We start from the raw sequence: 16355 nt of genomic DNA on the forward strand, positions 1-16355 counted from the left end.
AGCAGGATCAGACCGTACACACCGGTTCCCAATGTGCATGCAAATGGCAAGTATTTCCTGTATATATATATATATATATTTTAAAGAGTGGCCTCGTGTATCTAGGCTGTCCACTTCAGATACCAGGAGAGGAAACTTGGGGAATTTTATCCCCTATGAGAGCAATATTATGCTGCTGGGCCCTGCTGACTAAATAGCAAACTGCAATACAAAAGTGTGCTATGCACCATTCAGTCATGACACTATTCACGCACCAAGATTCCAAAGTAGTGAACCATTTTAAGGTATATCCTTTTATTCACGGTGTCCTATGATACTATTAAGCACAGTTTTCACTGTTAAATTAGCGCTTCACCATTAGACTGTTTTTGGATTGTAATACTAAAAGATAAGATCATGGTGGTATAGCAGCTTATATATTAAATATTAGGTATATTATTGTATAAATCCTATTTTAAATATTAGCGCTAGTACATTACTTTATATTTTTTTTATACCATTCAGTCATGCACTAGAAAGCAAGCTGAGAATGGCGGTTAGGAAGATCCTACGAGCATATTTTAAAAACACTAGAGGGTCAGGAATACAAACGTGTATTCCTGACCCTATGGTAAAAAAAACAAAACAATGCTGGATTACCTATTGCCAGCGCTGGCTTGCTGGCTCTTCTAGCTGAAAGCAGGAATGCACATTGTTGCAGGCCGTTTAAGACCGCAACCGGGTCCGTGTATGGGATAAAGTGACAGTGTGTCGTGTGGAGGCAGAGAGGGAGCAGCTGCCGACCTTGCACACCAGCCTGCAGCACTAAAGGAAGTCACCCCCCTGCAGAAAAAAAGGTAAGCAAACAGGAAGGTGACTGCAAATATAAACCTGTGTGGGTGTGTGTATGTGTATGTGTCAGTGCCAATGTGTGTATCGTTGTGCCAGTGTTTGTGTAGTTGCTATTGTGTGTATCTGTGCGTATCGGTCACTGTGTATTTTTGTGCTAGTGGGTGTGTGTCAGTGCATGTGTATTACTGTGTATGTGTCGGTGTGTTTGTTTGTTAATGTGTATGGATACCTGTGAAGGTATGTAGGTAGCAGTGCATGTGCAGACATCCCACCAAACACCAACACAACACAACACACTCCTGCAAACAAAAACATGACATACAAAGACACCCCTGAATTCAAATACTCAAATGCACATCCGCAATTAAAATTCAAAACTACATTCAAACATACCTCTGCATGCAAATGCAAACATTACATACAAACACATCCCTGTATAAAACGCTAATATATACAGACCTACGTCTATCCTCGGTTCGTACTCCCACCTCTGATGCTCGCCTTCAAGACTTCTCTAGGGCAGCACTGTTCCTGTGGAACTCCCTTCCCTTTTCTGTTAGACGCTCACCATGTCTCCCTTTAAAAAAAACAAAACAAAACAAAAAAACCCTCACTTTTTCACACAAGTGTATCAATTAAACTGTTAATGGCTTCCAACTGATCCCCCTCCTGCATCTGTCATGTTATAAAACATTTTTTTAAAAAAAAACCCACACTGAGTCTTCAGTGAATACTATTCTAGCAATCTACTTCCCTAATACTTCCCTTACCTCTTGTGTCATTTTACCCCACTCCCTCTAGCATGTAAGCTCATTGAGCAGGGCCCTCAACCCCTCTGTTCTTGTTCGTCAATCTTGTCTGGTTACAATTACATATTTGTTAGTCCACCCATTGTAAAGCGCTACGGAATTTGTTGGCGCTATAAATAATAATAATAATAATACAAACACACCTGCTCCTAAGTACTTCAATCTGTTTACTATGGTCATGACAGGAGTAGTGAAAGTTTAAACGCGCAGGGCTTAATTGTGTGTTTGTTATTCACTAAACTCCAAATTGTAGTGCATTGTAATCTGAATGACAATTAAAGGGGTTATTCCAACTCTTTTTTGTCTTTTTTTTTTTAGTCATTGTGCCTTATTACTTAGTACAGAACATTGCTGCAGGTTACTACAGTAACACAATGCTAGAGCTCGCGAAAACAATGTATTCAGCCTGCACTCAGTGGAGGTGCTGAATAGTCACACACCACCAGGGTTTAAAACTTGCCCCAAGGTCGAGGATGAGGGAAATTAAGTTTATAAAACATTTTTTTTATCTATGTACAGTTTTTACAACATCTAAATTCATGCTGTACGTTAGAATATTCCTAATGAGACTGGGTCATAATCCATCAAACTATTCAGGTCATTTATTCAGAATAGGGGCGGCTTCCATGGCCTCAAGTAAGACTATACCAGCGTACATAATTAAAACTTTGGGTCACTGGAAGCCTACTGTCTATTGTCGTTATATAACTAATCCTGATCAAGAACTCAGACAAGCATTTCTGAGTATTTTAACTTGAATTATTATATTACTGTTTTGTTGATTGAAATAAATTAAAGTATGGTATTTTCTCTTTTGCCCCCTTTATTTACAGGCCTGCCGATACATCTGTTTCAGCACACATCAACCGACTTTCACATACAACTATTGATACAGCCTTAAGTGCCACAACCACAAACAAACAAATAAATAAATATATGTATGTATGTGTGTGTGAAGAAAAGAGCACTCAAGGATTTTTTTCAAAGCATTGATTGCGTTAATACATTTTAAAAAAATCCTTGAGAGTGCTCTTTTCTTCACTTTGCATATTTTTGTGCTGAGAAGCACTGGGTATGTATTGGTATATGGTTGTGTTTTGTTTTGTGGAGTGCCAGAATTTGTGCATTGGCTCCCTTGGAAGAGCATTAAACGGACACTATAGTCACCAGAACAACTACAGCTTATTGAATTTGTTCTGGTGAGTAGAATCATTACCTTCAGGCTTTTTGCTGTAAACACTGTCTTTCCAGAGAAAATGCAGTGTTTACATTACAGCCTAGTGATAACTTCACTGGCCACTCCTCAGATAGCCGTTAGAGATCATTCCTGGGTCATGGCTGCCTAAAATGCATCCAAACATTCAGTGTCTCCTCCCTCTGCATGCAGACACTGAACTTTCCTCATAGAGATTCATTGATTCAATTCATCTCTATGAGCAGATGCTGATTGGCCAGGACTGTGTTTGAATCATGCTGGCTCTGCCCCTGATCTGCCTCTTTGTCAGTCTCAACCAATCCTATGGGGAAGCACTGTGATTGGATCAGGCTACCACTTCTGCTGATGTCAGCAGGCAGTGTGGCAGGTCTAAAGGAAACCGTGACAAAACCAGCAGCTCCAGGCTTGAATACAAGTAAGATTTAATATATTTAGGGAGGCATAAGGGGACCAGGGTAGCTAGATGGTGGTTTTAACCCTATAGGGTCAGGAATACATGTTTGTGTTCCTAACCATATAGTGCTCCTTTAAAAATGCTCACTTTTGGGGGGTATATTTATCACTTGTGATTATACAACACACCCTCTTTGGACCTTCTACTTTGGCTGGGCATTTGTTAATTGGAGTGTCAAATAGTTTCTCTCAAACCAGTTACAACTTAATTATGACCAATATTTGTACACATTGTCCATACATACACATTTTGTGCCCTAAAATGTTTGGTTTCTGAGCATGATGCCTAACATGTTGTTATCCATTCCCTCCTACAGCAAGAAAGGAAATGCACAGCTAAGTAGTACTTAATAATATTAAGTAGTACTTAATATTATTATCAGTGATCTTAGTCAATACCAAATACATGCTATTGAGATAGGAGTATATTTTTAACCACACTGTTGTCCCCTACACACACACACATTATTCAAAATTTTAGTCAGTATAGTTTGCAATTCTTGGACAGAGGATCTTGTTATTGTATTAACTTCAATTTACCAATGGATTAACCTTCTGAAAAAAATACGTAATGAACTGTGAAAAGTTTATTGATGGCATACAATTTAGAACAGCCCTTATATGACAAGAACACATAATTAGTTTAAGTTAATGCACCTTTATTTGCTAATTACAAATTCATCTGTGGAAAGCCAGGTACAGAATTCTCAATATAAGAAAAACCCACTTAAGAACACTTATCACATGAAAAATTAATATGTACTGGTTTTTAATACATTAGGTTGATCAAGAGATTCTTGACTTAGTTTGAAGCACTCATTTAAACTTTATTCAGGAAGAATATGTATATTTACAATCATCCATTCTTACATCTACTATACATTTAATATTCAACATCCAATTCATATACATATTCAAATATGTTCAAGTCTATCTAATACAAATTAATTTAGGAATTTACTCTATAAACATTCTTTATACAGTAATAGCATAAGGTGTAAGTACACCATCGGTATGATAAATAGATCTCTATTACATAAGGGTAAAGGGAAAAGGAATTAAATTAATTCAAAAACACTAGGTAAGTGAGGATATGTGGATAATGCAGTTTGTTCAGTAAAAAGGGATTATCAAATCTAATTTCAATTGATCAACAATGAAAAATTGTATTTCATAGTGGTATTTTTCTGCTGTAGGCACAAACGGAACCAGATTTTAGGAATTTCCCAGATTATTCAGGTATTTGAACCTGTTACCCTGTGATTCCACTTGGTAAATGGAATGCAGAGTTGGAAGGTTTTTAGGTTTTGCTGTTAATGTGGCGTGTAAGCTACAAAATGTAATTTAGGAAATGTACAATCCAACCCATAAATTTAAAGGTTAAAGGAACAGCAAGTTTTTCAGAACACCCTTTAATTGCCATTTTTCTTCCGAGATTAACACATGGTGCAGTTTAAAGGGACAGCAACGCACAAATGAATAAAGGTTTTTCATGTGCATTCAAATACTGTGCAGTAACACTCATTTGATGTTGGATCACTATAACATTCTTCTTGTTTCATCATGGTCTGAAAATATAATATGCTTAAAACCTCTCTGCCCCCCCTCCAAAAACAAATAATTTGTTTTATAATGGCTATAAAATATATATGTAGTGTGTATCTAAAATGTCCCCAATATTTAAGTTTAGATACAATAAAGCATTTACAGCAACTTTGTTCTTGGCACTAGGAAATAAACCAAACAGTTTGTTCACATGCTTGAATTTCTTTGAATTTTTCAGTAGACCAATCTGGTACACTTCCTGAATTATGCTGCAGTAGTAGCAACAAGCTCTATTTGCAGGAGACTCATTTTATAAGTTTTGCTTTGTGCACATACATTTGCAATCAATGCAAAGATGCATGTGAATTAACACCAGGTATACTTGAGCAGCTGTAGAGTGAATAAGAATTTTCGGAAAATGAAGTTCGTCAATAGCAATAACCGCTATCTTCAAAATGTGATGCTGTGTACAAAAACATTAGGCTCAGTTTTGTTTCCACCTAGTGGTATGCAAATGTTACAGTAAACGCTTTACATATCATTGAAATATGATAGACATGTGGAATTTCTGATACACTCTTTGTTGACTATAGGTTTTTGTCCCCATCAACGAATACAAATAACTAAAATTTTGTATAACCACATATTTTAACATCTTGCCCTGTTAACCATTTTCTTCAAAAATCAGTGAATAAGAAAAATTAAGAAGTCTTCACGATACATTAGTACTGGAAGGAAAAGTAGACATAAAACAGATGAAATGAGTAAATAAAGGCATCGACAAACAAATTGCTCTTAGACTGAAATTGCAATGAAACCATAAACTAAGGACTGTAGATATCAGACAAAATTATTTTATGGGGCTGGAAAGAAACTGCTAGGTCATAGGCCAAGTTAAAAACCAAAGTCATGAGTAGTTTTTCGAATATATTCCCAAAACACTCAAAGGCAAATTTTCCAACTACTGAATAAATACAATAGAATGAATATAAAACAAACACCATAGTGATTACATCTCCCTTAGTGCATAGACATTTCAGCAGAGTATTTCCATCAATCCCACCACCGCTGGATCTTTCCAGTAGGACTCTTGTAATTTGGTTTTCTGGTTAATGGGTACATTTCTGGGGTGTATGTTATATTGCATTAGTGTGTATGGGTGTTGTTTCAACAGCATTAGATTGGTGTTAAATCATTTTATCTGTAATTATGCTTTTATAGAAGAAGCAAAATAATTAACTGATATGTAGAATACATCCAGTGTCAAAATGTAAAAGGCATTTATATGTAAAAAGTGCAATTATGAAACTTGAGCTTGATATGCATGTATGGATGGATGGATGGATGTCTGTAAGTTAATATTGCATGAAGATTTATGTAAGATCGAATAACTTTGCAAGCCCTTAAATGTTATAATGAAGCAAGGTTAATGCAGAAAAAAACATATGGATTATAAAGATTTATAATCAAAGTCCAAATTCAGCCAATCCATGTAAATAATATGCATATTTGATATTAAATATGTGTAAACAACTGTCTGCAGTTTTCTGAATCCTGTGTATGCAAATGCTGGTGAGGTCAATCGATCATATTGACGTTTTGCAGACATAAATCTAGAAGGTCTCATCATCGTTGCAACTATTTGTCCAGTGTCCGAATACCTCACAGATATCACAGTAGGGACGCTCTTCTTTCCTGTTACCATGGAAGTTGGAATGAGGTGGTGATTCAGGCAGTTGAGTCTGTGTGGGACAATCCTCTGTATCGTGGAGATCAAAACAGTCACAAATATCGCAAAAAAGACGAGGGGGGACTTTTTTCTTGGTTTGAGTGCCATTCAAGCTGAAATGGTCAAATATAAAATGTAAAAATACACACAAATTAACAACATATGAAAATCAACTTAAAAATCCTGCAAGGCATTTTCATATAATTGGCATCTCATCAAAAGCACCATAACAGATATTTGCATTGCTTATTAACCAACACTTGCCATTTTTTATTTTCTAGTGCTAAGCAGCAAGATTAGCATTGGCAAACACCCTCTCTGAATGAGCATGGACACCAGACTGTCCAAAACAGCTGCTCAAGGAAGGAGTGTTCCCAAGATCTGTGTAGTACCACACTTATTCCTGATTTTGTTTTAGTGTGATCTAGGCTGATTAACCTAGTACTGCAGATGAAGCGGGTGTTAGCCTGGTGGGTCATTGCTACTATAATCTGGTCTCCAATAGTTATCTTCTATGAAATTTAATTCATACAGAGATAATATCACATATCCACATCTCTCAGATAATTCTTAATAATAATAATCTGGAAAGGGGGCAATACCAACATACTTATGTTGTTTTCAGTTTTAGAAAATCTTGTTACCTGATGAGCACCGTTTAGTTAATTATATTCTATTTTAGACATAGCATAATTCATAACTACTCAATATTACTTTGTTTTTTAAGTTGCATAACCTATACTGACAGGCATGCTTTTTATTGTCAAGATTACATAGTAATTGGTGCAATAGACTTATTTAATTCCTAAATTGTGAAATTGATATTTGATTTGAAGATGACCGTGTCTGCAGTGTGCATTAAAAAATTGACATATATTGACAATATAACAATAAGCCTTCTGTACATAGATTCTGAAATACATTACAACATTGGATATTTTTACTCAGTCTAAAGTGTCCCTGAACAGATTAACTTCTAAGATTCTGTTCATGTTCTCCGTGGTTTAAAGCAAAAGTCAAAGATGTATACTGCCCAAGCAATTTTAAATAATTTTAACATAGCAGGTTAAATCAAAATCAGTAACAAACTTGAAATGTCAACGAATGTGAGCTGTACTTTTATGTTCAAGTATTCGCCTAGCTATTGGGGTCCAGCTGAAGAATAACTAGGCTCTACTCTCAAAATTAATCTTTAGAAGAAAAAAAAATAGGGGGGGGGGGGGGGGGGTGAAAGGACAGAAGTGAAATCGTCTAAGTGCCACCAGCAGGAATATGTGTTGTATCCCCCTTTTGAGGTGAAGCATGTGGTCGGTTGGGATGGGCGTCACTAATGGATCAGTACACCGTATGCATAGTAATAGCACACTAGAAGCGAGATTGTGAATGGGTCTATGGGGCCACCAGCGGAAGCAGCAGGGCAGACGCTACCCTCCTCCCCACTCAGTCGCCCAATTTTTTTATGTTCAGAAATTGTTTGATCTTTGTTATAAAAATTGTTTGCATTCCTTCTTCAGAAATGGACTGTCATAATTGTCCTAAAGGCTATATCAGTTTATCAATACATGTTCTAATTCAATACATAATTCAGATTTATTTCTTCACAAGATAGTTACTGGGCATTTTAAAAAAAAATATTTATATGGGTGGTGTAAAAGGGGCATTTGGCTGTGGGGCATGAGTATGATGCATGAGGATGGATAGACAAATTGAATGGAAGGTCAAATGGTAGAAACTACGGATTTAAATGTACACTTCAACATTCACATTTATCCTTTAAAAAATTCCATTGGCCATTCAGTGGAATCATTGCAGTAAAGCAGGGCTGCCCAACAGGTAGATCCCCAGATGTTGTAGAACTACAACTTCCATGATGCTTTGCATGCATTTAGAATGACAAAGCATCGTGGGAGTTGTAGTTCTACAACATCTGGGGATCTACTTGTTGGGCAGCCCTACAGTAAAGTAATAGATTATATACTAGTCTAAATACCTGTCGTGGTTATCCATTTCTTCCAGGGTGTTGCCATTGAGCGATGCTTCGATCATCTTTTCCAATTTTAATTTTAGGTCATCATTTTTTCTTTGAAGGTCTATTATGACAGAATTGAGGAAATCAATCTGGTGGGAAAAGAAAGAAATAACAATTAAGACCATAAACACTGCACACAAAAGACATTACAATCATGTAATCTACTCACAGGATTTATGGAAAGAGAAACTATATATTAAATTACACTTATGTGAAGATCGCTTCCACCTTACCTATCATGACAGTCTTGAACCCCCTGGTAACCTGTACAGCATCCTATGATTTTTAGTGTACCAATAAACACTATAACCTATGGGATGCTGGCAATCATACTGACTGCTGGTCTCTTTATATTTTCAGTTTTAGCCAATGTGCCAACAAACTAGCAGCAACGAATGACAAGGTCACATTGTGTGTCCAAAACGTCTTATGGTACGATTATGTTGCATTAAAGTTTGCTATTACTATAAAATCCTGAGTGCGGAGACTTCCTATTGATTTCTACAAGGTCAAAAACACACACAGTGAAACAACTTTAGAATACCAATGATTTTTAGGTCTTCAAGCCAACTTTTTTTTTTTTTTTTTTTTTAAAGAATCCTGTTCTGGCATTTTTTTAATATAATCCAAAAGTAGATTAAAAAACATTTTTTAAAAAAAAATCAGTGTAAAGAGGAGTTACCAGTACTCTAGAAAGATACATTGAGTAAATCATAAATCGCCTGTAACTTGTGTTAACTTTCTTTTCATCTAATGCGCCATTCTCTTATAATTTGATAAATGTTTAATTTATAAATTTAAATCACAATCAAGTTCAGTCCAGGCAAACATTGTTTAATATCTCCTCTTCTCTGTACACGTTTTCAATGTTGACTGCTTAGTGCAAAGAACAGAGCTTATGAAAATGATGGACAGGAAGCAAAGATGGAGAAATCAGATAAGGAACAAAGGGGTGTGGATTTCTTCATATACATTTTATTTTTTACACCTGAGAAATGCATATTTGTTAAAAATAGGGGAATGAGTAAATCTACCATTACAAATCATGAAAAGTCACAATTCCCTCTTATGAAATTATGTTTTTTAGGGATCGACCTGAAACCGATTTTTTTTAGAGCCGTTACTGATAATCTGTGAACTTTCAGTCCGATAGCCGATAACTTACCGATATACATGCCACATGTAGTGGATGCAGTGTGTTTAGACAGGGGAGCTGTGTGTGTTTGTGTAGATGCAGTGAGTATATAATGAATGCCGTGTGTATGTATATTGAATGCAGTGTATGTGTGTATGTGTGTATAGTGCGTGTAAAGTGAATGCAGTGTGTATAGTGAATGCAGAGTGTGTGTTTGTGTAGTGTGTGTATAGTGAATGCAGAGTGTGTGTTTGTGTAGTGTGTGTATAGTGAATGCAGAGTGTGTGTTTGTGTAGTGTGTGTATAGTGAATGCAGAGTGTGTGTATAGTGAATGCAGAGTGTGTGTATAGTGAATGCAGAGTGTGTGTATAGTGAATGCAGAGTGTGTGTATAGTGAATGCAGAGTGTGTGTATAGTGAATGCAGAGTGTGTGTATAGTGAATGCAGAGTGTGTGTATAGTGAATGCAGAGAGTGTGTATAGTGAATGCAGAGTGTGTATAGTGAATGCAGAGTGTGTGTTTGTGTAGTGTGTGTATAGTAAATGCAGTGCGTTTGTGTAGTGAGTGTGTGTGTTTCTGTAGGTATGTAATTTGTGTAAAATGGGGGGGGAGGAATTGAGGCATTTTAAATTTTTTATTTTTTTGGCCCCCCCTCCCTGCTTCTTACTTGGCCAGGGAGGGGGGGATATGGGCATTCCCTGGTGGTCCGGTGGCATGGACTGTGCAGAGGGGGCCCAGAAAGCGCTTACTTAACTTCCCAGCAGCTCCCTTCAGCTCCCCACATGGGAGCTGAAGTGAGCTGCTGGGAAGGTAAGCAAGAGCTTGCTGGGCTCGACGGTCCTGGTATGTATTGTCGGCAATATTGGTATTTCTACATGCCGATACCGATATTGCTGAATATACCGAATATCGGCCAGACCGATAATCAGTCGATCCCTAATTTTTATGCATCTGCCTTTTTAGCAATGTTGCAAGGGTTTAGTTGTACTAAACAATAAACCAGATAATGTAAGCTTTTATTTATCATTTGTGCTAAACATGTCACTTGGAAAATACAATTTTTTAGTGAATACAGCCCAATGTCTCTGGAATCCCTCTAAAAAATGTAACCTAGTTTAAACTGTTTTCCCCCCACGCAAGACACATGAATAGGTTACTCAAATCTTTTGCTAGAAAACAAGAAAGACGGACCAATGTAAAAATGTTCCAAAATAACATGATGACCAGAAGTTTTAAATGTCAACGCTTTCCCTGTATGAAAAACACCATACCTGGCTTTCCAATGAGGCCTTTTCTTCCTGGAACTGGCTGTTAAAAGATCCATCACCTGTAAGGTACATTGAAACATATTCTTTAGGTTTCTGCTTTACACAAAGTATGATTATTCACCATGCATATTTTGATGTTGTTTTACCTGATGAGTCAGATACATTGCTCAGCTGTCTCTTGTTTTCATTGAGTTCCTTTTCTAAATTCTGTACTTTTTTCTCCAAAGTCACTTTTTCATATTCTAATGACCTCACTGCTGACTGTAAATTCTTTGCAGACTCTTTCTCTCCCCGCAGCTCTATAACCTGTTACCAAATGGATATGGAATACTTTTTACAAGGGTCATGCAAAACCCCTACTAAGCTATTATATGAAATTGACACAGAGTAATATGGAAAGCAGAAATTCTAAGATTAGCTGAAAGGCAATAGATATACACATATGCACAAGAGGGGTAGGCAACCTTGGGCACTCCAGATGTTTTGCACTTCATCTCCCCTGTTGCTTTGCCAGCATAATGGCTGTGAGCGAATTATGGGAGATGAAGTCCCAAACATCTGGAGTGCTGAAGGATGCCTACCCCTACACCATAGTGTACCAGAACAATTCATATAGAGAATGTGCAACATATTTCTTTTCTATAAAGTATGAACAGTATTCATTTTCATTCCTTGATCAAACACACTTTCAACATTAACAACAATAACAGTCGAAGGGGAAAAAAATTATGTTGACAAATATTATTGTTACATTTTTTATGAGCTACTAAAGTATATGAAATATTTGCTCAAAGTGAATTCTGCTCAGATAAAAACCAAAAAACACAAAAACACAGATTATCAAATTAATATTCCATTTACTAACCTTTGCAATACTAGCTGACGCCATAAATGCAGCAAGTTCAATTAAACTGAATGACTGCACTATTTTTCCTTCCCTTCACTCTCTCTCGTCTGACACCTAGTAATTTAAACAGTAATGTACCAACATGTGCAATCAGTGCTTTAAGACACAGTTTGTAACGCTGGTGATAATTGTCAAGTGCTCATTTATAGCCAGAAGAAAAAGGCCTTTGTATTATCAGAAATTCAGCTGTACACATGGCAACACAAACGCTATTTTATTCCACAAAAACCACACACAAATAAACATTTAAGCTCTTATTGAAACTGTGAGATAAAATGAGTAATGAAGGCCAAATTTATCACCAGGATTGATTCAAAAGTATTTGCATTAAAATTTAATTGCTCTGTTGCATATTATATAACACATTAAGTAGAGAGTTCTTATGTGCGATAGGGCAAAGTTGCATTTTATTAAAACACTTGTTTCAGAGAGATTATGCAAACTGCATGGCTACCAATGAATGTTATCCATTATCAATGCAGTTCCAAACATTATAGGGTCTTAACACAGAGATAAAGTCCCGGGTATATTGTGGATTCTGAAATGATTTAATTTAATTACCAAATAAACAAGGAGTTTCATGCAAATAGTTGCTTCACTGCATAGTAGTATACAAAAACAAACATTCACACCCAAATAATACACTGTAGAGGAATAGCTAGACAAAAACAACCATGCCTCAATGTTTCAGTCAAAGCTCTTTCGCAAAGCAAGATTTTTGCCTTGGCCAGCTCCCTCTTTGGCAATTTCTGGTCATACCAATTCCCTCTAGGCCTCTTTGTCTGTCTCTCTCACCATCTCTATCCTGTCCAGTTATTCTATTGCAATTTTAGCTCCCTGCAACAGAAACACAACCCTCCCACTACATACTGCTTGTCGTGGGTCTATTCAACTCCATCCAGATGGTGCTGCAAAATCATGGTAATGACAGGGTATACTGCAGGTTTCATTGTTTTTCTGGTCATCAAAGGAATCATACCACGTTCCCTTTTTATTCTGCACAATTTTAACATTATAATAAATTCTCCATTTATATAATCGCACAAGATAAATTCAACAACTATGCCATTCTTGACTTTTGACATGTTATTTATCCAATCAAAAAAAGCAAAGAATAGTAATTAAAATATGGTGCTATATTTTACATTGAGGAGAGATGGGGTAATGGAAATAGTAAAAGAAACAAAATGCCATTCCTAAAAATTACAGGTGTTACCTAGTCCCCTTACCTCATTTCTAAGCCTGTCAAGCTCTTTGTCCTTTTCAATGATCAAGGCACTGGTAGCGGTGAGAGAACTCTGTAGAGAAGTCTTCTCTTCATCAAATGCTTTCTGTTTCAAGGATTCTCTGCAAAAAATAAAATCAGAAACCAACAAAGAAATAACTGGAAAACAGTCACATTATATGCACAACAGATCTTCATTACAGCTTAATGAAATCCGAGGAGGGAAAAATTCAGTTAACTAGCTCTCTAAACATAGCAGATTTTTTTTTTTTTTTAATATTTGTACACTCCTATTTTACTTAAGTTTGCATGAAGAACAAGCCAGTGCTTCTACAGCATGTTTTACATTTCAAGTACAAAAATGATCCCTGATTCGATCCGCAAGGCATGTGAGCATGAAGCAGTGAATCATTGGGGAAAAAAATGCATGGTAGCCAAAACCACAGGATATCAGGAAATGCTGTGGAGGTAAGTTATTTTATTCTTACCACCTGTGACTAACTTCAAGATGTTCAAACAGTGTTATAAGGGGATGATAAAAGGGGAACAGACTCAAATTTGAAACTACTATGTGGTAGGCAATAGAGAGCAGTATAATTTGAACATCATTATGGCAATATCTGCTTGGGGGTTTACTCGGACAAGCTAGTTCTTTATGGTGATAGTCTGCCAATATCATGGTTCCTTAAATATTCGCATGTGTGTCTGTAACAAACATTTAATTTGAAACTGAAGATATTTTTGCAACAGTCAAACAACAAGAACATGCAGATCTACTACACAGTAATCATGCAGAGCATTGGGTATGGTGATGGAATAATCAGTAGGTCCTCTGAAGCAGCATTAGTAACTACTGTTCTTTGAAACTATTTAGCCATTTAAAAAAAATAAATAAAAAAAATTACATACTATTAAATATAAAATTTAACAAATATTCTAAATGTTCTGTCCTTACTAAATGTTTCACCTTTGACATTACTATTCGTTCCATCTTTGAAGACCAGTGAGGAGTCTAGTCTAATGAGACAGATTTGTCATGGTGGAAACAAATGTTTAGATTTTATAAATATGCACTTGGACATCATATGTTTAACAATTTTTTTCTTGGTGCAGCTGAAACACAAGGCAATGTATCTAGGCTCAAGGATGTTTTCTAAATAAAATATTCGAGAGAAAAACCTGGAGCCTACATTCACTACATTTTAAAGAAGAAAAAAAAAGATTTATTTTAAATTCCATCTATTTTGCATACAGATAAATAATGTTGAATGTATTTATATTGATTCTCACTTCTTTCTTTGACATCTGCCAGATAACTATACTTAATTTCCTGATGGCACCTCTACACCCTCTCAAACGTCAAGTCCTGTCTTCTTGTTCCAACTTTTGAGATTGCTATTACAGTTTTGCTGATCCAGTTCCAACATCAATTACAAGACCGTTGATTTCCAACACATAAAACACAATGCTGTGTTATGCAAAGCAAAAGGTGAAAGGCAATTAAGCACATGTATGTACCAAAGGAAGAGCAGCAAATGGAAAATCTAGGCATCACTACGATAATAACATGAAGCCTTCAAACCACTCTGCTTGTTTTATGGGGTCACGTATAGCATTTTGTGCTGGTAATGAGTTCACATGAATGCAAAATAGAATACAAAAATCTTTAAACAATAGGCTTTGTAAGCAGATAACATAGTTCTATCATTTATATTTTCCAGATGCATAACAATTAAATGCCATCTGTTGCTGCATCTCTAGAAGAGAGAGGATTGAAAAGCTTTTGGCACTGTCCAGCGTCAGTGGTTGTGCTCAACTATTAAATATTTTTACAACTACAAATTTATTAATTTTTCTTACTGTTACTATGTGGAACTTAAGAGACTGGTAAACCAAGAAAGCACCTCGTAATGGTTACATTCCCATTAAAAACAGCAGACTTTAAATTATTTTCTTAGTATCCAAACAAGTATTCAGTAATGAAACAGGTACCTTAGTGTGTTACTGGGTAAGCTTAAAAAAAATGCAAGATAACAAAGACCATATGTTAGAAAACAAGAAAGAGAAAATATGCAAAACACAAGTAGAAAGTAAGGATGTTCGCCTCTTACTGGCTGGGAAGGGAATTGCAGCTTCAAAAAAATATTACAAAAAAAACGAAAGCGAGACACTTTGGGACAAATGCAGCCAAAAATACGTACAACAATGCTGTACTAAAACAAAATAAATAATAATATGAGAAAAAGAACTATTTGTTATAACGTGGATAGACTTTCTTCAGTCTTACCATTAAAGACACACAGATATAGCAAAGGAAGCAAAAGTAGAAAGGGAGAGAGGAATGGGATGAGCATTGATTAGCAGCGCAAGCTGGAACACAGCAGGACAGTTAGCAATCCACAATGAAACTAAATCATTTCAATTACAGGGAAACAACGTTGTTAAACATCACTATTCAGTTCAAGACCACTAGTGCTGCCAGTGGCTAATTAAAAGGCACCTTTAAAGCGGACCTGCCATCCACAAAACATTTCAAAGACCAGATCCACTTCGGAGAGCTAGACAAATTTTACCTGTACATTGTCCAGGAGAAATTTGCCTTCACAGTGTATAGATAGAACGTTACAACTTGTATTATCTATGAAATCCCAGTTTAAAAAAAAAAAATTAAAATATTTCACGACAGGTACACTTTAAAACAGAAGATGCCAATCAAAGGTACACCAATTGAGCTTGCTATAAAAATACATAAAGGCATCACCAGTTCTATTTAATGAGTCATAGTACCCTTGACTCATAACGTGTCTTAGTCCCTCTTGATGCATTTGTGACATTTTAAGAACAGTTAGCAACCTTATCTGGGAGCTGTCTGTTTAAATGTTACACATTAAATTGCAGAAATACCAAATCATTAAATTTACCTTTAGAGAAAAGAGGGGAAAAAAAAAAAAAAGAGGAACTTATGCATAAATATGAAAATGTCAGTTTATGTACTGTACTTACAAGTACAATGAATAATGTTAAACTGATGTCTTCTGAATGGAATTACAAAAAGCACTGGGTATCAAAGACAATTTTGCTAGGGGGAGTTTATGAGATAAATCAATAAACAGCAGTTATATTTTAGCTTTTGACATTTCTCACTATTTGATTGGTTATGAATGTTGTTAAAGTCACTGGTACTCATTGTATTAATCTCAATAAAAT

General features: G+C 36.0%; 1 protein-coding gene across 9 annotated transcripts in view; it reads right to left on the reverse strand.

The window, feature by feature from the left end:
* Positions 1-3878: 3878 nt before the first annotated feature.
* The window catches only part of CLIP1 (CAP-Gly domain containing linker protein 1), a 118857-nt gene continuing 106380 nt past the window's right edge, over positions 3879-16355 (reverse strand). For 7 of the 9 annotated variants that reach the window (XM_063454280.1, XM_063454277.1, XM_063454279.1 and 4 more), the window contains 6 exons: positions 15141-15161; positions 13153-13270; positions 11163-11322; positions 11020-11075; positions 8574-8701; positions 3879-6696 (listed from right to left, as the gene is read on the reverse strand). In XM_063454280.1, coding sequence (XP_063310350.1) covers positions 6468-6696; positions 8574-8701; positions 11020-11075; positions 11163-11322; positions 13153-13270; positions 15141-15161 — 712 coding nt within the window. In that variant the 3' untranslated portion in view covers positions 3879-6467. The remainder of the gene's footprint in view (positions 6697-8573; positions 8702-11019; positions 11076-11162; positions 11323-13152; positions 13271-15140; positions 15162-16355) is intronic. The other 2 variants (XM_063454283.1, XM_063454276.1) reach the window with 1 other exon arrangement.

The sequence above is a fragment of the Pelobates fuscus genome, chromosome 5 (assembly GCF_036172605.1).
Source record: "Pelobates fuscus isolate aPelFus1 chromosome 5, aPelFus1.pri, whole genome shotgun sequence".
Taxonomy (NCBI): domain Eukaryota; kingdom Metazoa; phylum Chordata; class Amphibia; order Anura; family Pelobatidae; genus Pelobates; species Pelobates fuscus.